This window comes from Odocoileus virginianus, chromosome X (genome assembly GCF_023699985.2).
Source record: "Odocoileus virginianus isolate 20LAN1187 ecotype Illinois chromosome X, Ovbor_1.2, whole genome shotgun sequence".
NCBI classification, from domain to species: domain Eukaryota; kingdom Metazoa; phylum Chordata; class Mammalia; order Artiodactyla; family Cervidae; genus Odocoileus; species Odocoileus virginianus.
Window position 1 is genome coordinate 14,191,070 of NC_069708.1, and position 25,237 is coordinate 14,216,306.

The 25,237-nt window shown below is 36.8% G+C and overlaps 1 protein-coding gene across 16 annotated transcripts in view; it reads right to left on the minus strand.

Moving 5' to 3' along the window:
• CASK (calcium/calmodulin dependent serine protein kinase) overlaps positions 1-25,237 on the minus strand; it is a 378,632-nt gene that overhangs the window by 301,512 nt on the left and 51,883 nt on the right. For 9 of the 16 annotated variants that reach the window (XM_070461881.1, XM_070461880.1, XM_070461877.1 and 6 more), the window contains exon 2: positions 2,957-3,069. In XM_070461881.1, the coding sequence (XP_070317982.1) occupies positions 2,957-3,069 (113 nt within the window). Of the gene's footprint in view, positions 1-2,938; positions 3,070-25,237 lie in introns of all 16 variants that reach the window. The other 7 variants (XM_070461867.1, XM_070461871.1, XM_070461870.1 and 4 more) reach the window with 1 other exon arrangement.

Here is a 25,237-nt window from a genome sequence, read left to right on the forward strand (position 1 = left end):
TAAATTAAGAATAGATGCTCTTAAGAGAGATAACTAATAAGGACCTGCTGTATATAGCACAGGAAACTCTTCTCAATACTCTGCAATGACCTGTATGGGAAAAGAATCTGAAAGAGTGGATATTTGCATATAGATAACTTAGTACAGTTTGCTGTATAGCAGAAATTAATGCAACATTGTATAGCAACTATACTCTGGTAATTTTTTAAAAAAACTAGGTACTCTTTTTATTTTGTCTATGTATCATAATGACCTGTGCAAGTAAACAGCATACTTTTTGTTCCCAGGTGATCCTTTATGAAACCTATTTTACTCAATAATGTATTTGAATACAAATGTACTAACAGGAAAAAATATTGAGGCAATGACAAAGATTAAATAAACCACAAAAATATAATAAAAAAGAAAAGAATAAAATTTGATTTTAAATTATCTGTTGCTTGAGAAACAGGCTTAATTAGAAGAGAATATAACAGTAAATATAGATATTTCTAGATGTTTTTGTTTGAATATACAGGTTCCTTTTTACTGTGTTTCAAATTTCACTGCAAAATATGTTTCTTCTTAATACAACATCTCCTACCCTTAGCCATGAATAAGGTCATTATTGGACAGTAACAATTTTAATGGACTGGAGGGACAAATATGTTTTGCCTGTAGTGACTGAAGAGTGTTGAAAAAAGTAAGGGGTGGAGAATATTGTTCAAAGAGGTTTTATATAATAAAATAAATATTTATTATACATCTTAAAATCTGTCCACGTTTAATTTAAGTGTGTGTGTGTGTGTGTGTTAGTCGCTCAGTCATGTCTGACTCTTTGCGACCCCATGGACTGTAGCCCACCAGGCTCTTTTGTCCATGGGATTCTCCAGGCAAGAATACTGGAGTGGGTTGCCATCTCCTTCTCCAAGCTAGTATAAAAATAAGCAATAGAGGGTAAGGGAGCTCCACTGAAAAATTTTTTTAAAAGAAAAATCTTTGGAGTGGGTTGGAGATGAAATTTTTATTGTTTCTTAATCATTATGAGTGTCACTGTGTTAAAGAAGATGGAAAAACTACATTTTGGTGCCATAAATATAAAGGAACAATTGCACATTTTCATTTGAATAATGTCAAACTTTCATCAAAACCAGATAAAGTCATGCATAATATGCAGAATTCAACTGGATACTATTTAATATCTATAGGCTATGACCCTATCATATAAGATCAATGGATTGACCCAGTCTTGTCTTCAGAAAGGACTCAAAGACATTTGTATACTCAAAACAATACCAAAGCACTAACGAGTGAACGACACAAGACTTAACCTCAGAGACATGGATGATATACCAACTCCATCTTTTTAAGTTTGGTATTTGACTCCCTGGTTAGGTGACAATGAAAGAAATTCAGTCTGGCAGGCTGGGTCTATAGCTCCCTGTTAATGAAATCTGTCAATAAAGAACCTCAGTCAACTGAGAAAGTAATTAACTGTCTTCATAAAAAATGTCTTTAGACTGTAGATTCAAAATTAGGTATAATAATAAACAAAATCAACATAACATAGGCATATGGAGTCATTGATTTAGACTTATGATTTTAAACAGGAATCTTACTAAATTCATCAACATTATCAAAACATTTAAAAGAAATAAAGATTCAACACATCTACATATTTACTGAACTAGTTTTATACAAAATTACCTAAGTATTCAGGAAGTTTTTTTGTTATTGATATCTAAGGTACAGAAAATCAAATACAGTATATTAAACAAGTGCAGTTTAAAAGTTTTAGGAAACATAATGTAGTGGTAAAACCTGATTGGAAGTAAATTTCAAATTCTGCTAAGTTTATAAAATAATTTGTATTCAAAATAGCCAACTCCAGAATATGAAACCACAAAATGTAAAATCCCTAAATCCAAGAATTTAAAGATTAAAGCACTAAAACACCTGTTATCCTTTGTGAATAACAAGTTCTAGAATCTTCCACAAACAGTAGGAATAATTCAAAAGGTTTCAAAAAAGTATTTAAAACTAAGGATACTGAAAAAAGATCTGAAGGAATAGATTAACTTGGAGCTCATAGTATGTGGACTTCTACTTGTTAAAGTAAGATAACTGGATAAATATAAAAAGGCTACTCTGCTTTAGCTTTTCCAATTTAAACTATTAATTGCATTGCTCTTGAGATTAAGAAGGAAAAGATTTAAGAAGGATATGTCTTTTACTGGATTGTGAAAAAGTCTAAAGTTAGAAGACACGGTAATTAGAAAAGTTAACAATATAATTGTGCCATCTGAAATATGACCACATGTGAAGCATGGCTACATGAAACCATGGTTTATAAGCATTAAAAAATTTTAATGGTTATATATTGTCTATAAAATTTTATACATAAACATGGTTAACCATATCAATGTCTTAAAACAAAATTTTGTTTTAAGTCCTGCAAGTCCAAACAGTAAAGACCTTTCAAATTTTCACACATACACCATAAATGACTTAAGCAAAATGTGATGTATTAGTCTTTTAGTTCTGTTAGATCATAATCCTAAGGGTAGTAAGTTACAGACTTTAAGGGAACTCAGATGAGTTTGTTTTGGATCTGCAATGATTATATTTGTGCCATTACTTCCCTTCTCACCCTTCCCATTCCATGCTCCATACTACAGGACTCCAAGTTAGATTCTACAAAATATATTTTCAGATTTTACTTTCTTCCTAGTAAAAACAACATAGGCCAATAGCAATCCTAGATGATTTCATAACTTTGCTAATCACTCTAGCTATCTTTCAAATACTATGTTCTAGAATTCCAGAAAACTACAGTGGAATTTAAACTGTCTCCACCCACATCCCACTATATTATACCCTCCACTTCCCCACCCCCAGATGAAGGTTAGGTTGATAGATGGATTGAAGATGAAATAAAGCCAGACATCAAATAACTTACTTGAAATCCATCTCTTACCTTCTGTACTTAACCCTGGACTTGATGTGAACTTGGCTACATCAACAATTTTTACAGCAAATTGTTGCCCAGTTTCTCTGTTGATGCATCGTCGTACAACACTGAAGGGACCCCTAAAATAAAAATAAACAAAAGCCAAGTTTAATTTGCTGATTTTCTTAAGCTCCTATTTCCCTTTAATATCTTATTCATATTTCATTTTCTACTATAGCCACAGTTTTCAAAATATAATTGAACATAATTTTGAAAATATTTTCCTACAATTTATGAGGTAATTATTTGAGCTTACTAAGCCATAAAAATAAGAGACAAATTTACATTTCAAAATCACTTAAAAAAATTTGAGATAGTATTCTATTCAAGGCAAATAATCTTTGCAATTTTCTCTTCACATTTATCAACATCTTAAATAAAATAAGAAAGTGTTCACAGTGGTGAACTTTTATATATTTAACTTATATATATATAACTTTTACCTTTTGAACCAGATACTTAAATCATTCTCTCATCTTAGCCATCACTTACCTAATCTTCACTAACAACTCCTACTAAGTTTATCTCAAATATTTCTTAATCCTGTCCACTTCTCTCCATGTCTCATAACCTAGCCTAAGCTACTACCAATTTCTACTGGGACCAATGAAAACTTGTTTCTCCCATCGTTCCTGCAGTGATGTTTTAAAAATGAAAATCTGATGTTATGCTTCTGTTTAAAATCCCACAGAGACAAGGTATTTGCAATACATGTACTTAGTCAAGAACCAAAATAAATAATCCTTAAATAAGAATATATGCTCCAAGGAAATCTGGGCAAAAGACTTGAATAGACACTTCATGAAGAGTAAGACCTGCATGATTTAATTTCCAGCAGCCTCTCCAGTCTCAACTGAAGTCACAGAGAAATCCTTCGTCCTCCTCAAACTTCAAATTAGAAGTATTCTAAGTCGCCATAGAAAGGAAGTAATTTCTACTAGCAGAACCACTGGTCCAGACATTCTTACCCAGTTCTCTCCTCAGTTGAAATTGGTGGCTTTTCCAGAGATAAATCCACATAACTATGGACACCTTATCTTTGACAAAGGAGGCAAGAATATACAATGGAGAAAAGACAACCTCTTTAACAAGTGGTGCTGGGAAAACTGGTCAACCACTTGTAAAAGAATGAAACTAAAACACTTTCTAACACCATACACAAAAATAAACTCAAAATGGATTAAAGATCTAAATGTAAGACCAGAAACTATCAAACTCCTAGAGGAAAACATAGGCAAAACACTCTCTGACATAAATCACAGCAGGATCCTCTATGACCCACATCCCAGAATATTGGAAATAAAAGCAAAAATAAACAAATGGGATCTAATGAAACTTAAAAGTTTTGCACAACAAAGGAAACTATAAGCAAGGTGAAAAGACAGCCTTCAGATTGGGAGAAAATAATAGCAAACGAAGCAACAGACAAAGAATTAATCTCAAAAATATACAAGCAACTCCTGCAGCTCAATTCTAGAAAAATAAATGACCCAATCAAAAAATGGGCCAAAGAACTAAACAGACATTTCCCCAAAGAAGACATACAGATGGCTAATAAACACATGAAAAACACAAATTATTAGAGAAACGCAAATCAAAACCACAATGAGGTACCATTACACATGAGTCAGAATGGCTGCTATCCAAAAGTCTACAAGCAATAAATGCTGGAGAGGGTGTGGAGAAAAGGGAACCCTCTTACACTGTTGGTGGGAATGCAAACTAGTACAGCCACTATGGAGAACAGTGTGGAGATTTCTTAAAAAACTGGAAATAGAACTGCCATATGACCCAGCAATCCCACTCCTGGGCATACACACCGAGGAAATCAGAACTGAAAGACACACGTGCACCCCAATGTTCATCGCAGCACTGTTTATAATAGCCAGGACATGGAAGCAACCTAGATGCCCATCAGCAGATGAATGGATAAGGAAGCTGTGGTACATATACACCATGGAATATTACTCAGCCGTTAAAAAGAATTCATTTGAATCAGTTCTAATGAGATGGGTGAAACTGGAGCCCATTCTACAGAGTGAAGTAAGCCAGAAAGAAAAACACCAATACAGTATCAGTTCAGTTCAGTCGCAGTATACTAATGTATATATATGGAATTTAGAAAGATGGTAACAATAACCCTATATGCAAGACAGAAAAAGAGACACAGATGTATAGAACAGACTTTTGGACTCTGTGGGAGAAGGCGAGTGAGGGATGATCCAAGAGAATAGCATTGAAACATGTATATTATCAATTGTGAAACAGATCACTAGTCCAGGTTTGATGCATGAGACAAGTGCTCAGGGCTGGTGCACTAGGATGACCCAGAGGGATGGGGTGGGGAGGGAGGTGGGAGGGGGGTTCAGGATGGGGAACACCTGTAAATCCATGGCTGATTCATGTCAATGTATGGCAAAAACCACTACAATATTGTAAAGAAATTAGCCTCCAACTAATATAAATAAATGAGAAAAAGAAAAAAAAAAAGAAAAAAGAAATTGGTGGCTTTCAATACTGGCCATACAATTGAAGCAACTGCGATGATTGATAAAATAACAATGCCCAGGCCCAGGCATTAAAAACACAAATATGCACTTGGTTCCTTATGACTGACACATTATTGACCAGGGGATTTTGGCAGAAACTAACACCTGTAGCTGACAATTTGTTATGTAAGTTAATATTGAAATGTCTCTGGTCAAAAATGTTTGGGCAACAAAAGACATATTAATGTGTCTCTGATCAATAAATTGTTAATAGTTATAAAATAAGTATCTGAACTAAGGTTAATCTAACATGCTTGAATCAACTACTGATTAATACAGAATTCAATCACAATATACTACATTAGTTTATTTGAAGGCTAGCATAGTTTTTTTGGAAGACTACATAATTTATTAAATACACACACATGTATACATGTATGAATTTCCCTCCTTCTCAGGAAACAAAACAATCTCACTGATTTTTACAGGTAGAAAAAAGTACACCTGGATGTGTGTGTGTGCTAAGTTGCTTCAGTCTTGTCCAACTCAGTGCAACCCTATGGACTGGAGCGCCCCAGGCTCTTCTGTCCATGGGGATTCTCCAGAGAAGAATAATCAGAAGACAGCAAAAAGTTCTTCAGGTACAGTAGGACATTTGTGATATTTCTTGCCTTAAAGTTTGTTCGTCTTTATTCTTGGAATCAGAGGACAGACAAAAGAATATAATCTAACCTAGACTTAAACATTTCTCTGAGATCATACGAATCAGTTATTTCATCCTGCAGTCATCAAGACATCAGTTATTACTCAGTTTCAAATCTCTTGTCAAGCAATCTAATAAAGCTAAACTAAGACAAAAAGAAATGGTAATGATGTACCTTTCAGCACCCTATACAAAAAGGACCTTTTGATAATCAAAACTGTTCAAAGATTTTCCTCTGTGAGAAGACAATGTAACAATGGGAATCTGCACTCCCACAAATGTTTTCATTCTCAAGGTGGATGTCTTACTTGTGATGACTTATCCCGACAATAGCAAGCAATTTCAGGAAATGTTTAGCGTAATTGGTTTTTGTCCACACATAAACCCCTGGGACTCTATTTATATATATATTTGTATAGTATGCTTCAATTCACTACACCTTTTGGATAACTTCCAAGTTTTAAAGGACTGTGAGAATGAGAGAAAACAATAGTAATTAATAATTAAATTTTGGAGGCCAGAAAGCAGATGGAGTAATGGTAACTGGCTTAGCATTTGTAGGAAGCCTGAATTGCAAGGAGAAAATAATAGTTCAGAACCAAATTCATTTACACTACAGAATTCTCAAGAAGTATCTGAACTCTGAGAAAGAGAGGGTGGGGCTAAACTAACAAGGTTTGAATGAAATCTATTAGAGAAGTAGTTAAGAGTCTTAGATCTGGGACTTCCCTGGTGGCTCAGTGACTTCTCTGGTGGCTCAGACATAAAGCATCAGCCTACAATGTGGGAGACCTGGGTTAAATCCCTGGGTTGGGAAGATCTCCTGGAGAAGGAGATGGCAACCCACTCTAGTATTCTTGCCTGGAAAATCCCATGGACAGAGGATCCTGGCAGGCTACAGTCCATGGGGTCACAAAGAGTCAGACATGACTGAGCGACTTCATTTTTACTTTCTTTTCAATGGCTAAGACTCCACACTCCCAATGCAGGTGCCCTGAGTTTGATCCCTGATCAGGGAACTAGATCCTACATACTGCAACTAAGACCTGGCAAAGCTAAATAAATGAATAATTTTTTTTAAAAAAGAATCTTAGATCCTCCTCCTCTATTTCAAGACACTGCGTAAATGCCCTACCTTAACCTCACAAAGGGCAATTCACTGAAGAGTGTAAAACATAGGGTCATAGAACTGGTGACACAGGCGGCTGAGGAAGTGGACACTATATAAAAACCAAAGGGATTATATGATCACATACAAAATGAATGTAGACAGCCCATCTTTTTTTCCCTTTCAATGGGGGAGAGGAAGATATTAAAAGCTAGCTCTTTATCCTTCAGGCAGCAGGGAAAAGATTTTCTATTGAATATGTGACCAGGCCAGAAGGAAAGACCTAAAGATAATGACATTATGTTGCTCAAACCACTCAACCAGATCACATTTCTTGAAACCCAAAATCAACAAGTTCTGTCACAAGTTCACAGTTTTCAATCAACTTTCCAACCACAGCATTGATTACATTTTGGGCTAAATAGTTCTTTGCTGTGCAAGGATGTCCTGTGCATTGTAGGGGGGCTAACAGCATCTCTAGCCACTACCTGGAGATGCCAGTCGCACCCCCTCTGACAGTTTTGCTGATTAAAAATGTCTCTAAACATTGTCAAATGTCCCTAAAGAACCACTGCCCTATTTCTACTCATGAATAGACAACCAACCTCCCAAGATATCTGGAGAAGAGTCTCTAATTTGGATGATAGAGATCAAAACAGAAAAAGGAACTTAGAGGGAACAGACTAAACAAGAAAAAAATTTCCAACTATTAATACCATTAATATTCTTGGAAACATAACTATGAAACAAAAATGGAACTTTCAGGAAACAAGAACAGGGTTCTTGAAAAATAAGCATATGAAGAAATTTAAAACTCAACAGAAGGGCTGTCAGAAAAAGTTGAAGAAATTTCCCAGAAAGTAGAGCCAAAAGAACAAAGAAAATGGAGGGGAGGAACTCAAATAAGCCAAGAAAACTTCCCAGACCATAATCCTGAGTTGCCCAAATTGAAAGGAACCACCAAGTGCAAAAGCAAAAAATAACATACAAGGGAACTCCCATAAGGTTATCAGAAGGAAGTGGCACAATATATTTAAAGTTATGAAAGGGAAGAAGCTACAAACCAAGGATATTCTACTCAGCAAAGCTTTCATTCAGATTGAATGGACAAATCAAAAGCTTTATAGACAACCAAAAGCTTCATAGACAACCAAAAGCTAAGAGAATTCAGCGCCACCAGACAAGTTTTGCAACAAATGCTAAAGGAAATTCTCTAAGTGTAAAAGAAAAGGCCACTACTAGAAACAAGAAAATTATGAATGGAAAAGATCCCCAGTAAAGGAAAACATAAAGTAAAGGTAGGAAATCATCTGCATACAAATAAGATATAAAACCAAGCAACAGCGAAGAGAGCATAACACAAATGCAGGATATTGGAGATATATTTGAAATTAAAAGACCAGGAACTTAAAAATAATTGTGTGTGTGTGTGTCTGTGTATGTGTATATATATATCTGCCTGCAATGCAAGAGACCTGGATTCGATCCCTGGGTCAGGAAGATCCCTTGGAGAAGGGAATGGTTACCCACTACAGTTTTCTTGCCTGAAGAATCCCACGGACAGAGGAGCGTGGTGGGCTTCCAGTCTATAGGTTGCAGAGTCTGACACGACTGAGTGACTAGTACTTTTCACTTTATATCAAAACCTCACAGTAACAGCAAATAGAAAATCTACAATAGATATACACACAAAAAAGAAAAATGAATCTGAACATAAAACTAAAGTTAGTCAACAAACCACAAGAGGAAAGAACAAATGAGAAAGGGGAAAAAAAGACCAACAAAAACAAATCCAAAACAATTAAGAAAATGGCAATAAGAACACATGCGTGTATGCTCAGTCACTCAGTCATGTCTGACTCACTGTGACCCTATGGACCGCAGCTGACCAAGTTCCTGTATCTATGGGATTTTTCAGGCAAGAATACTGGAGTAGGTTGCCGTTTCCTCCTCCAGGGTATTTTTCCAACCCAGGATCAAACCCATCTCTCCTTTGGCTCCTGCATTGGCAGGCAGATTCTTTACAATTGAGGCACCTGAGAACATACTGATATCTACATTAAATGTAAATGAACTAGATGCTCCAATAAAAAGATACAGACTGGCTGAAGATACACTCTCCCAAGACTGAACCAAGAAGAAATAGAAAATACAAACTGACCAATCACTAGCACTGAAGAAACTGTGATTTTAAAGCTTCCAACAAATGTCCAGGACTGGATGGCTTCAAAGGCAAATTTCTATCAAACATTTACAGAAGAGTTAACAACTATCCTTCAACTATTCCAAAAAATTACAGAGGAATGAATACTCTGAAACTCATTCTATGAGGCCACCATGACCCGAATACCAAAGATGACCCAAAAAAAGAAAATTAAAGGCCAATATCATTGATGATGCTTTTGAACTGTGGTACTGGGAGAAGACTCTTGGACAGCAAGGAGATCAAACCAGTCAATCCTAAAGGAAATTGACCCTAAATATTCATTGGAAGGACCGATGTTGAAGCTGAAACACCAATACATTGGCCACCTGATGCAAAGAGCTGACTCATTAGAAAAGACCCTGATGTTGGTAAAGACTGAAGGCAGGAGGAGAAGGCGATGACAGAGGATGAGACAATTGGATGGCATCACCAACTCAATAGAAATGAGTTTGAGCAAGCTCCAGGAGATGGCAAAGGACAGGCAAGCCTGGCACGCTGCAGTCCTTGGAGTCGCAAAGAGTCAGACACAACTAAGTGACTGAACAACAAATCACTGATGAATATAGACATGAAAATCCTCACAAAATACTAACAATCTGAATCCAATAATACATTAAAAGGATCATATACATGATCAAGTGAGATTTCTCCCAGGAATGAAAGGATTTTTCAGTATCCACAAATCAAACATGGGATATACCACATCAACATATTGAAGAATACGAACCACGTGATCATCTCAACAGCTGCAGAAAAAGCTTTTGACAAAATTCAACACCCATTTATGATAAAAACATTTATGATTAAAAAAGTGGGAATAGAGGGAATATATCTAAACATAGTAAAGGTCATATATGACAAACCTACAGCTAACACCATACTCAAGGTGAAAATCTAAAAGCATTTCCCCTAAGATCAGGAACAAGACAAGGATGTCCATTCTTGCCACTTTTATCAACCATAGTTTTGGAAGTCCAAGCTGCAATAATCAGAGAAGAAAAAGAAATCCAAATTGGAAAAGAAGTGGTAAAATTATCACTGCTTGCACATGATATGATACTATACATAGAAAATCCTAAAGTCACTACCAGGAAACTACTAGGGCTCATCAATGAATGTGGTAAACTTGCAGGATACAAAATTAATACACAGAAATGTCTTGCATTCCTATACCCTAACAAAGAAAGACCAGAAAGAGAAATTAAGAAAACAATCCCATTTACTATCCCATCAAAAAGAATAAAATACCTAGGAATAAACCTACCTAAGAAGACAAAAGACCTGTACTCTGAAAATTATAAGACAGTGATGAGAGCAATCAAAGGTGACACAAATTAGATGGAGAGACATACCATGTTCTTGGATTAGAAGAATCAATATTGTAAAAATGACTACAGTACCCAAGGCAATTTACAGATTCGATGGAATCCCTATCAAATTACCAATGGCATTATTCACAGAACTAGAACAAAAAAATTTGCAAAATTTGCATGGAAACATAAACCCCAAATACCAAAAGTGATCTCGATAAAGAAAAAGGGACTCAGATTTGCTGACTGCAGACCGTACTACAAAGTTACAGTCATCAAAACAGTACAGTACTGGCACAAAAACAAAAATATAGATAAAATGGAACAGGATAAAAGTCCAGAAATAAATTCATGTACTTATGGCCAATTAATCTACAACAATGGAAGCAAAATTATACAACACAGGAAAGACAGTTTCTTCAATAAATGGTGCTGGGAAAACTAGACAGTTACTTGTAAAAAAATGAAATTAAAACATTCTTTAGCACCATACAGAAAAATAAGCTCAAAATGGATTAAAGGCTTAAATATAAGATCAGATACTATAATACTCTTGGAGGAAAACGTAGGCAGAACACTCTTTGACATTAATCGCAGCAACATTTTTTCTGAGCTGTCTCCTAGAGTAATGGAAATAAAAGCAAAAATAAACAAATGGGACCTAATTAAACACAAAAGCTTTTGCATGGCAAAAGAAATCATAAACAAAAGACAGCCCACAGAATGGGAGAAAATATTTGCAAATGATGCAACTGACAAAGGATTAGTCTCCAAAATTTATAAACAGCTCTTATGGCTCAGTATCAAAAAAAAACAAACAACCTAATCAAAAAACAGTCAGAAGACCTAAATAGACGTTTCTCCAAAGAAGACATACAGATGGCCAAAAGAGACACATGAAAAGATGCTCAACATTGCTAATTATTAGAGAAATGCAAATCAAAACTACAATGAGATATTACCTCACACCTGTCAGAATGGCTATTATCAAAAAGCCATTGTTATTGTTTATAAACAATAAATGCTGGAGAGGGCATGGAGAGAAGGGAACACTCCTGTTGGAGGGAATGTAAATTGGTACAGCCGCTATGAAGAACAGTATGGAGGTCCCTTAAGAAACTAAACTTAGAGTTACCATATGATCCAGCAATCCCACTCCTGGGCATATAACCAGAGAAAAACATGGTTCAAAAGGATACATGCACCCCTATGTTCATTGCAGTGTTATTTACAACAGCCAAGACATGGAAGCAATCTAAATGTTCATTGGCAGATGAATGGATAAAGAAGATGTGGTATATTTCTACAATGAAATACTACTTAGCTACAAAAAATGAAATAATGCTATTTTGCAGCAACATGGATTAACCCAGAGATTGTCATACTAAGACAAAAACAAATATCATATGATATTGCTTTTACGTGCAATCTAAAACAATGATACAAGTGAACTATTTACAAAACAGATATGTATTCACAGACATAGAGTACGAATTTATGTTTACCGGGAGAAGGGTGGAAGGAGGGATAGATTGGGAGTTTGGGACTGACAAGTATACACTGCTATCATTAAAATACATAATCAACAAGGACCTACTGTATAGCACAGGGAATGCTGCACAACATTCTGTAATAATCTAAATGGGAAGATAATTTATAACAGAAGAGTTACATGTATATGTTTAACTGAATCACTTTGCCGTATGCGTGAAACTAAAACAACACTGTACATCGACTATTCTCCAATATAAAATTTAAATGAAAAAAAGGACCCACAAAAGTACTCAGCAAAATAGGTAATAGATACATGTTCACACCATGTAAGTTTCACTGTGAAATTTAAGTACCCTGTGGGCCAGAGAGCATTCAGATTTCCAGAAGTAGGAGTAAGGGTGCACAGGGAGGAGAGGATGATACAGTTCACACACAGGAACTGCTGTGGTTTCTCATCTCTCAATGGCAACACTAGAGGCAATAAGACAGTAGCACCTTCAGACCATGAAGAAAAGTTATTTCCGACCTTTAAATTCTACATCTAGTCAGAAAAATCAATAATAGTAAAAAAGACTTTTTTTTCAGAGACAAAAAGCCTCAATACCTTATTTGCAATGCATACTTTCTGAAGAAATTATTGTAGGATGTGTTTGCTAGAACAAGAGAGCAGACCAGTAAAAACAGGACAGTCAAGGGACAGCAAATGCCTTCAACACAGGAATGAGAGCAGGATCTCAGGCTGCCAGCTATGCACTGAGCCATCAAAGATTCCCAATGCCACCTTTTAACTTGAAAACAGAAGAACCCCATAAAACTGGGGCCAGATTGCTCTGTTTTGCTTTTTCTGACCAGGGGCTGATGAGATTCCTGCTCCTCTCTGCTGCCCAGATCAGCAGAGGACTCTCACTTCACTCCACAGCAGTGTTCTCAGGAATAGCTGAGTGCGAGGCCGCCTCAGTGAACTGAAAAGCAGGAAATGCAGAGCAGCCCATGCCCCCTGACCGCATTCCAGCTGGGTGTGCAGTCCCTTGTCCTGCACTATAGCACGGCTGTCTTGCCTGTGGAGAGCCCCGTGTCTGGGGATTTACTCGGGATCTTGCCAATGGACTTGCTAGCACGGGCTCCTATATGTTTTCAGGTATGTGAAGCCAGACTGAACGAGAGGTTCTGTCTGTCTTCTCTTCCCTTCTGATTCTTCACACAATAGTGGTATTATTTCCCTTTCCTTACACAGCTAACTTTGTGCTCACTACTCATTTTTAATGAATAAACAATATACTGTTAAGGGATACATACATAGATGGTAAAGCTATAAAGCAAATCAAAAGGAATCTTGAGTACAAAAGCCAGGATAATGGTTATGGGAGAAGGGAGGTTATGATCAGAAAGGGCTACACAGGGGGCTTTTAAAGGTCTTAGTAATATTTTATTCTTAACTTGGATAATAGATTCATGGGTTTTCATTTTATTAGCATTCTTTAAAATACACATATGTGCAGGCACACAGACATACACACTATACACTCCTCCATACACATATTTCCTAGTTAAAAATAATTGTAACAGCTGAGGGATACATCCCTAAGATCTCACGAATCAAAAGGTCTTAATTTTTAAATATATGTACAATATAAATTATTTTAAATGACTTGTGTGTGTGTGTGTGTGTGTGTGTATATATATATATATATAAATGAAGAGAAACTGTGTTTATGTCTCGAACATAATAAAGTCAACATGGACTATGTTAACAGTAATTTTACATCTAACTGAGCTGAACTTAATCCATTAAGCTGTTACATGTAAACTTCAGAGTGACATCTATAATATAAAGTTTTCAGAGATTTACAAACAAAAACTTACATCATATCTGAGAAAACCTTCAATAAATAGGGTGAACTTCCTGTGTCCTTCCTAGGAACTTCATTACATTTATAATGAATTGTGCGATGTACTACAATAGATGTAGGTAAAGCGTGAAGAACCACCACCAATTAACCAAAGGGAAGATAAAGATGGGGGAAATGAAGCTGTTTGGTATTGATGGCATAAAAAATTGCAGGGTGAGAAGTAGCTGGAAAAGGAGAAGGGCGTCAGAGACCACTGTGACAGAAGAAGGGAAAATAGGTTGAGGAGTGAGTGGGGGCCACTCAGGAAGTTATTACATTAGCCTAAGCATAACATGATAAAGACCTAAACCAATGCACAAGTAGATACAACTGAGAGAGACTTAAACTGACAAGCAACATAGTTAATTAGTGATTAGCTAGGGGATGGTTGGGGGTTGGTTGAAAGAATGACATACAGATTTTTGGCAAAAGTTACAGGGTAAATAATGACACCATGAAATGAAAATGCGACTACTACAGGAGAAAGAACTGGTAGAAGGCTGAGAAAGAAAAGAGACACACAGCTGTGTTTTAAAAACACCAATTTCCAAATTATTCATTTCCATGGATCAAGGCAGAGATTTAGAGAATACAATTAGATAGGAGTACATAGTTTAAGGAAGGGTCAACATGTAGATGATGAAGACAACATCAACTACCATTTGCAGTATACCATGAGCCAAGCATGCTGCTGAGAACTCTATATAGATTCTCTCATTCATCATAATTTATCATTATTTATCATAATAACAAATATACTACTAGCCCCTATTGTGGCCAAATTGTTAGTCAGGACTGAAGCCCAGACGTATGAAACTCCAGAATCTAAGTTCTCATCTCTACACTCCCTAGGAAGCATGAGTGACCAGGAACCAATGATGTGAATGAGAGTACGGACTGAAAAGGACAGAAGACAGAACCCAAGAAAACAAGAACATATCCCCCAATTCCTCCCCAAGGAATTGCTGGAAACACCTCCCACAGAAAGACTACAAGAAGCCCAGAAAGAAAAAAGAAGTGCTAAAGGCAAGTTCTTAGAACATAGAATCTTACAGAAGTACAGCCATAAAGACCAAGTGCTTAGAAGAGTCTGCCCTAGACATGAACAAAGAAGTTCCCTCCATTCTTCTCAAGGCTGGTACAAGAAAAGAGTAATTTTCCCTCTTAAATTAAGAGCTACACATTCACATTTTGCTATTTTCTAAATGTGGGACAGAAACCAGCCCAATGAAAATACTCAGGAGAGAAACAACTTTTGGGAAACTTGCACCTGATCTTTTCTCCTGGTGTTCATGAACTGACTCATCATTAGTACAGGTGGTCATCTTTATCCACAGGTTCTACATCTGTAGATTCAAACAAACAAAAACTCCAGAAAGTTCCAAAAAGCAAAACTTAAGTTTGCTGCACACAAGTAAATATTTACATAGCATTTACACTGTATTAGGTATTATAAATAAACTAGAGGTGATTTAAAGTATATGAGAGGATGTGTTTAAGTTACAGACAAATATGCCATTTTATAAGGGACTTGAGCATCAGAGGAGTTTGGTATCCATGGGGTTCTGGAAGCAATCCCCCACAGATACTGAAATGACTGTACTAACATTATCACAACTGTCAAATTCTGTGTGCATAATTCAGTCTTTATAAGCTGAAACTAATAATTACAGAAGTCTGACAGTATAAAATTACATTGTAAATCCTATTTATAAAAGGAATATATTCTGTTAATATGTCACGAACATCAGTTGTTTTCCAAATGCTGCACTGGCCTATAACAGTATTGTTCAGTTCAGTTCAGTTGCTCAGTCGTGTCCCACTCTTTGCAACCCGATGGAAGCCTGCCATTAATTACCACTCTGTACCTAATAAGAGGGGGAGGGGGAATTAATATTTGAGTGTGGAAGTTGCTATCTTCATTAACATATTTTTTTCCAGTCATACTTCCATGGAGTACTGTTAATCTCTTCCCATCCAGAGCCATGTTGCATGGATCTCCATAATAAGTTAGATCTACTTCTGAATTAAATAAAATTTAAACTAGTTAGTGAAAGAAATAGCAAAACTAGCAACACTTCTTTCTCTATTATTCATTTTAGTTGCATCAAATTATGCAAAATTTATATAGTAGCATAGAAACAAAAATGTACTTAGCAAACACTCTAAAGGGTTTCCCAAATCAGCATCTTGTAGAATCCTGAAAGAATAAAGGTTTCTCTGTCAAGTAAGTTTGGTAAACACCATATACAATCCCTACCGTCCACCCCCATTCCATATTCACAATACACATTAGCAGCCAAGTCCTGCAGTTAGGAAATAAACATCTCTCTACCATAGTCTACCCAAATCATCCATGTAGGACTTATTAATCATTAATGTTTCTCAAAAAAACACTTTAGATGTGATTATTTAAATTTTAATATTTATAACAAACAATACAAATTGTGATGCTGTAATAGCCATGAATCATCCAGATTTTAAACAACTTTTTTTCAGAAACAAATATTCTCCTCAAACATAGCACAGAAATTGCTTACATTCTTACAAAGGGGCGGGGGGGGGGGGTAATCCAATTGTTTGCTTAGTAAAGGATGGAAAACATTTAACTGTGCAATTTAAATGTCGATTCATTAATAGTCCCAAAAGTAATTTACTTTTTACAAATGTTAATATAAGCATATTCAGCAGGCAATAATGCAACCTCTGGTCTTTTAACAAAAAAAAAAAAAGTTAACAAAAAGGCAAAGCATACAAAGGAAATAAGCATTTATATCCAATTACTCAGCTCAGTGCAGGGCAGCAGAAAATAGGTTTTGAATCATGATTGTAGTCATCAGTTTCTAGGTCTAAAGAAGCAAAGTAGATGATCTGGAAAGTAATTGCTTTAGGAGAAAGAAATAAGAGTATAATATAAATGGATATAACTGCTTGTGTAAGATAGTAAAATACGCAAACAGTTGGGGAATTTTTCAAGTTAGGTAAAGAACTGAAATTCTTGCATGTCACAAAGACTACGTGAGTTAGTAATGCTCATCCAGTTTCCCAAGGATGGTTCAACCTTTCAGTATTCATAAAAGAACTACCTTTTAACCAATAAGGCACACAATATATTGGGCATGGATGATAGGAAAAGACAGGGCCATCATATCCCACAACACGTCTGAAACTGAACTCCATCTGAAGGCCAACTCCTTATTTCCTTCCAGTTGCTTAGCCAAAAATTATGGTGCCAATCTTGATCCCTTTATTCTTTTCACATTGCAAATCCAATTCATTAGGAAATGTCCTTGGCTCTACTTTGCTGAGATATTCTATCTTTCCATTTGTTTCAAGAAATATCTGTGACCAATTCATCGAGCAATTTTATGATAGCTGAATTAAAACCATCATGAGATAATTCCAAAATCTGATTCAACTCACTATTGGCCTCTGATGAATGTCTCCTCTCATTCAAATTGTGGTTTTTCTGGTACTTGGTATGACAAATGGTTTTCAACTATAGCCTGGATATTTTGGTCATTGTTAGCAGACCCTTGATCACAGATCTATTTTAGCAGGCAGTTGCCCCATTTAGGTTTAGTGTATCAGCTTTAGACTGATCATGTGGGGTTTAGTTCCAGTGACAGTTTAGTTTTCGAAGACCCTGCAATGCTATTTTGGTCTGCTTCATTATTCTGGTGCTACTCGGAGCTCCCAGTCAATCCCTGTTGATGCCATCCTCAGGAACAAAAGGTGCTTCCCAGGGCCAGTTGCTAGCCTAGGGCAACCTTGAAGGAGAGGATATCAGAAGCTACTGGGCCTGGGAATCTTTCTGCCATGAGGTGGAGGGGAGCAGGGAAGAGAATAGTATAGCAAGGACTTTGCTCTTGCTGCTGTTGTCAACAGGACAGATGACGGGCCTGGATTGTGGCATGGGGGCTGAAATGGCCATGTCCACTGCTGCTGCTGCTGGCAGCTCAGACTACATGCCAAGGCCCCAGCTGTGGAGCAAGGGCTGGGATGGCTAAGGCCTTTGCTGACCCTGTTGGGGCTGTGGGCAGGTCAGATTGCCCAGTAGGCCCCAGATGTAGACCCAACTAGGTCTCTGTTGGGTTTCCCCTTTCCAATTCCTTTGGTCAGTGAAAGCAGGCTTTTGTTTTTGTTTTCTATGCCCTGTGATGGGTTCTGGATAGAAGGTCTCTCTGACAGCCAGCCCAGGAGTAATCAGAAGGTAAAAGGAAAACCTTGTGAACTCTCCATGTTGTCATCTCTGAAGTGCTGAGGTTTCTAGCTAGTCTGCCTTCTTTCCAATTCTCAGAGTTCTTCTGCTGCTGTCAATTGAATAACTGCTCAGTTGTATTTCATGGTGAAAGGGCAGTTAAAAGTGAGTCTTACACCATCATGTCCTAAAAATGAAGGTCTGCATTTTCAACCTTTGTCACTGGCTAGCATTAGGAATGTATTCCATTCAAAACTGTGAGAGAAGTGAGTTCTTTTATATCCAAGTTAAACACTTTGCTCCAAGTTAAAAACAGTAGCCATTAAGCTCATCACGTTCATAACAGAGTTTTCCATAACTTCTGGTTCCGAATTTTAGGATAAGTAACTGTAATGGGGTGTTCTCCGGTCAGGCCCTTCCCCCATATCCTCTGTTTCAGCTCCTCTCAGAAGCTTCCACATAACAGTATCTCATGAATACTTCTTTTTCCAGATGCTAAAAACCTCCAAAAAATGGAAGAAATTAATCACTTGATGATCATGAGTACATACCTCCAGACATACTGGTGACTAAAGATTAATAAAGTTAACTGCCCTCTTACCTCAACATCAACCAATGAGAGATCACACACCCTACAGCCACCCCTCCCCCACCTGTCCTTTAAAAATGCCTTGCTGAAATCCTTCAGGGAAGGATGTTCCAGTCCCCTTACTTGGCCCTGCAACAAACTTTTCTCTGTTTCAAACTCCAACAATTTGGTATTCTTTGACCTTACTGTGCATTGGACACATGAGCCTGCATTTAGTATTGGTATTCTTCAAATCCTAAAAGGCTGAGAAACACAAAACTAGCCAAGGTAGACTAGAATAGGGGTGTCTTTTCATTCTCTCAACACATCACATATGCACACAAGCATATGTATACACATACACACTCATACTGCCTCACAGCCTTCATGAGTCTAAAAAGAGAGCTAAGACACCAGCATCTATTTAGCATATTTCAGCTATGGCACATTGGCTGGGAAGTGGTGTTTTTAATAACAATTTCATTATTGAGTCTTACACATTATAGAAAGTGAGAAAAGTTAGGGATTACAGTAATTTACATAAGTAAGGTTATATAGAACTGAAGATCAACTTTTAAAAAAGATCTACTGGTAGACTACACTAGCTCTTTGAGGGCAAGGATTTTCTCTTATCCATCCTGTATCTCTAGCATGTACAACTATGCCTGATATTATGGTAGTAAAGACTCAGCAAGTGCTTTCTGGATAGACAAATGGACAGATAAAGCCATTTTAGAATGCATAAACATAGGTGTCATCTTTAAGACACATGCATTATATTTCACTTAATCTCAATTTACAGCTCTTTAATAGCTTTTATATCTCTTTAATCCCTTAGGGGAGATTTTCACTTAGCTAGTAGAAATAAAAATTTTTATTTGTCCATGTTAATTGCTAAAAGGTAGATAAAAAGTTGTAAAATCATATACCAAGTTAATTAATTTTAAAATACTTCAAAAATAAATTTTTTTTAACTAGAGATGTTGATTGCCAATTCAAAATACTTCTAATGTTATCATAATTAAAGTTGAAAAAACATTCTTTTTTACTTTTAACATACACTAACATCTCTTCTTAAACACTGTTTTAATGCTTTAAAATAGGCCTTGTAAACTTGAGGCATTTTACAAAAATAGTCTCCTGTAATTGCAGAGAACCAAAAACAGTTCCTAAAATTCAGAAAGCTTTTCAATTTAAAAGTTTATAAAATTAACTGTGACAAACATGAACTCAAACTTAATTAATTCAATCTTTTGTTTGTTTGACTATTTAAACAGTTTCAGTTCAGTTCAGTTCAGTCGCTCAGTTGCGTCTGACTCTTTGCAACCCCATGGACCAAAGCACGCCAGGCCTCCCTGTCCATCAACAACTCCCGGAGTTTACTCAAACTCACGTCCATTAACTTGGTGACGCCATGCAACCATCTCATCCTCTGTTGTCCCCTACTCCTCCTGCCTTCAATCGTTCCCAGTATCAGGGTCTTTTCAAATGAGACAGCTCTTCTCATCAGGTAGAGTTGCAGCTTCAGCATCAGTCCTTCCAGTGAACACCCAGGACTGATCTCTTTTAGGATGGACTGGTTGGATATCTTTGCAGTCCAAGGGAATCTCAAGAGTCTTCTCCAACACCACAGTTCAACAGCATCAATTCTTCAGCACTCAGCCTTCTTTATAGTCCAACTCTCACATCCATACATGACTACGAGAAAAACCATAGCCTTGACTAGACGGACGTTTGTTGGCAAAGTAATGTCTCTGCTTTTTAATACGCTGTCTAGGTTAGTCATAACTCTCCTTCCAAGGAGTAAGCATCTTTTAATTTCGTGGCTGCAGTCACCATCTGCAGTGATTTTGGAGCACCCCAAAATAAAAGTCAGCCACTGTTTCCACTGGTTCCCCATCTATTTGCCATGGAGTGATGGGACTGGATGCCATTATCTTAGTTTTCTGAATGTTGAGCTTCAGGCTAACTTTTTCACTCTCCTCTTTCACTTTCATCAAGAGGCTCTTTAGTTCCTCTTCACTTTCTGCCATAAGGGTGGTGTCATCTGCATATCTGAGGTTATTGATATTTCTCCCGGCAATCTTGATTCCAGCTTGTTCTTCCTCCAGCCCAGCATTTCTCATGATGTACTCTGCATATAAGTTAAATAGGCAGCATGACAATATACAGCCTTGACATACTCCTTTTCCTATTTGGAACCAGTCTGTTGTTCCATGTCCAGTTCTAACTGTTGCTTCCTGACCTGCATACAGGTTTCTCAAGAGGCAGGTTACGTGGTCTGGTATTCCCATCTCTTTCAGAATTTTCCACAGTTTATTGTGATCCACACAGTCAAAGGCTTTGGCATGGTCAATAAAGCACATGTTTTTCTGGAACTCTCTTGCTTTTCCAATGATCCAGTGGATGTTGGCAATTTGATCTCTGCTTCTTCTGCCTTTTCTAAAACCAGCTTGAAGATCTGGAAGTTCACGGTTCACATATTACTGAAGCCTGGCTTGGAGAATTTTGAGCATTACTTTACTAGCGTGTGAGATGAATGCAATTGTGTGGTAGTTTGAACATTTGTTGGCATTGCCTTTCTTTGGGATTGGAATGAAAACTGACCTTTTTCAGTCCTGTGGCCACTGCTTTGTTTTCCAAATTTGCTGGCATATTGAGTGCAGCACTTTCACAGCATCATCTTTCAGGATTTGAAATAACTCAACTGTAATTTCATCACCTTCACTAGCTTTGTTTGTAGTGATGCTTCCTAAGGCCCACTTGACTTCTCATTCCAGGATGTCTGGCTCTAGGTGAGTGATCACAGCATCATGATTATCTGGGTCGTGGAGATCTTTTTTGTATAGTTCTCCTGTGTATTCTTGGCATCTGTTCTTAATATCTTCTGCTTCTGTTAGGTCCATACCATTTCTGTCCCTTATCGAGCCCATCTTTGCATGAAATGTTCCTTTGGTATCTCTAATTTTCTTGAAGAGATCTCTAGTCTTTCCCTTTCTATTGTTTTCTTCTATTTCTTTGCATTGATCACTGAGGAAGGCTTTCTTATCTCTCCTTGCTATTCTTTAGAAACCTGCATTCAAATGGGTATATCTTTCCTTTTCTCCTTTGCTTTCCACTTCTCTTTTCACAGCTATTTGTTTTTTTTTTCATTTATTTTTATTAGTTGGAGGCTAATTACTTTACAATATTGTAGTGGTTTTTGTCATACATTGACATGAATCAGCCATGGATTTACATGTATTCCCCATCCCGATCCCCCCTCCCACCTCCCTCTCCACCCAATTCCTCTGGGTCTTCCCAGTGCACCAGGCCCAAGCACTTGTCTCATGCATCCAGCCTGGGCTGGTGATCTTCACAGCTATTTGTAAGGCCTCTTCAGATAGCCATTTTGCTTTTTTCCGTTTCTTTTTCTTGGGGATGGTCTTGATTCCTGTCTCCTGTACAATGTCACTAACCTCCGTCCATAGTTCATCAGACTCTGTCTATTAGATCTAGTCCCTTAAATCTATTTCTCACTTTCACTGTAGAGTCATAAGGGATTTGATTTAGGTTATACCTGAATGGTCAAGTGGTTTTCCCTACTTTCTTCAGTTTAAGTCTGAATTTGGCAATAAGGAGTTCATGATCTGAGCCACAGTCAGCTCCCAGTCTTATTTTTGCTGACTGTATAGAGCTTCTCCATCTTTGGCTGCAAAGAATATAATCAGTCTGATTTTGGTGTTGGCCATCTGGTGATGTCCATGTATAGTTTTCTCTTGTGTTGTTGGAAGAAGGTGTTTGCTATGACCAGTGCATTCTCTTGGAAGAATTCTATTAGCCTTTGCTCTGCTTCATTCTGTACTCCAAGGCCAAATTTGCCTGTTACTCCAGGTATTTCTTGACTTCCTACTTTTTATTCCAGTTGCCTATAATGAAAAGGACATCTTTTTTGGGTTTTAGTTCTAAAAGGTCTTGTAGGTCTTCATAGAACCATTCAACTTCAGCTTCTTCAGCATTACTGGTCGGGGCATAGACTTGGATTACCATGATATTGAATGGTTTGCCTTGGAAATGAACAGAGATCATTCTGTCATTTTTGAGATTGCACCCAAGTACTGCATTTCGGACTCTTTTGTTGACTATGATGGTTATCCCATTTCTTCTAAGGAATTCTTGCCCACAGTAGTTGATATAATGGTCATCTGTGTTAAATTCACCCATTTTAACAGTTTTAATCAGTTTACTTAAAACAAATTTCAGTTTGTATAATCTGACAAGATTAAATGTAAGCCTCAATCACTATAATAGCTTATCACAAGATATAAAAAAATGGAAACAAATGACTTATTTTATCCACATGATCACCTTTTTGAGTGAAATTACGAGCAAATAAATTCAAGACTTAGAAGACAACGAAACTCCACAGTTTCTAATTAATGGTGAATTGAAGACTGAAAATTTTAACTACAGGCTTAAATCTGTAAACAGACATGATAAAATGAGAAACATTTTAACCAGTGACTATCGTTCAATTCATTAAAAATCAATACCCATACAGTTAGTTTCCTGTACTTTAATCAAATCCTTTATTTTATAGCAACCAATGTGAAAAAAAAATAAGGAATGAAGCATGAAGAATAGCTAGCTAGCATAGATACAAAATAGACGGGTTGAGATCATACAAAAGAACATGTTTTTAATCATGAATTTTCAGGCAGCTCCACTGAGTGACCACTGAAATTTTTAAAGGAAAAAAATGTATTCTACTAGTTAAGAATCCTTGCACCTTAATATTTCATAATGAATTTACAACTTCCTTTTGGTATGCCCAAGCAACCTGGAAATACAAACACTATAATTGCAAACATTGCTTAGAATGAAAAAGTCCATTTAAGATAAGGTATGTTAACTCCTGAAAGACTTTAACTTTCTCCTCTCTGACTCAAAACATAACATAATCAGAGCATAAACATAATATAATCATAATATAACATAACATAATCAGAGCATAAACAGAGCAGGCTTGAGTGTTCAAAAGACTTGGGGCTGAATCTTGCATCTGCCCATTATAAACTCTGATGACATTTGGCCACTTATTCAGTCTATCTGGGCTCACTTTATTTAAACTGTGAAATGGAGATAACAGCTACTCAAAGGTTCTGGAGAGATAATAGAAGGTATAAAGGGTTGTGCCTGGCACATATGCAGAGGGGACTTCTTCAAGGGTGATCTGTTGTTGACCTCTTCTTCTCCCCTAAAAAGTAAAAAATGTATGCCATACTACAAGGGTACGATTTCACTATCAAACCCAAGGATCAGGTAAGAACCAGAAAGTTCTGCTTTCTTACTATAACGTACCTTGTAGTAAGTAACCTGGACTAACCTTCCTACTGAAAAACAAAATAAAATCTGGATACACAAACATACACACAATCTTCTTGGAAGTACAAATATAAGGTACTTCAGTTTTACCAGTTAAAGATCGAGGACAACAAGAGAAGCCAGGGCAGGAAGCTCAACCACACACAGCTATTTTTGCCCATAGGGCAATTCTCCACCCTTAGGAAGCAGTTGCCTCAAAGGGCCTCATAGAATGGAAGAGCGAAGAGAAAACTTGCAACCTACTTCATAAACCAACCTTCACTTTGTTCTGGTTTCTTCTGAAAGGCTAGGATGGCAGTGAACGAAAAGCAAATCTAGTCTTGCATGGACTTGCCTGGCTCCTCATCATCTGGTAGTCTCAAATCTAGAAGCTGGATTAAGGCAGTCCTGGCCATAAACTCTCCCCTAAAAACAGAGTACAGGCAAATCCTCTCTTAAAGATAATGTTGTCTTAGTGTGAGCAAGAATCAGGGTAAGAGACAAAAGAAAAATACCGAGGAATGGGATATTGAAACAAAAAGATATAATAGCCCAAATTTTAAACTCAGAGGATAGATTTCAGAGCAGCTGAAAGCTGAAGAAAGAATTAGTTAAGAGGAGTAGATCAGAAAAAATTATCCAGAATACATCATGGAGAAAAACAAAAAGAAAAGAGATAAAATAAGAGACTTGGATGAAATGAGAAGATTTAATGTATAATATGTTAATTGGGGTCCAAGGAGAGAAGAGAATGAGGTAGACAATATTTGAGGAAATGGCTGAGAATTTTTAACAGAATGATTTCATAGAATTTTCATCAGATTTGTCTATCCATAAATTCAAGATTCCCAGTGAATCACAACAAGATAAATAAAAATAAATCTATATACTGAGACAAATCGTAGAAAGACAAAGAGGGAAAAAACCTTAAAATAAC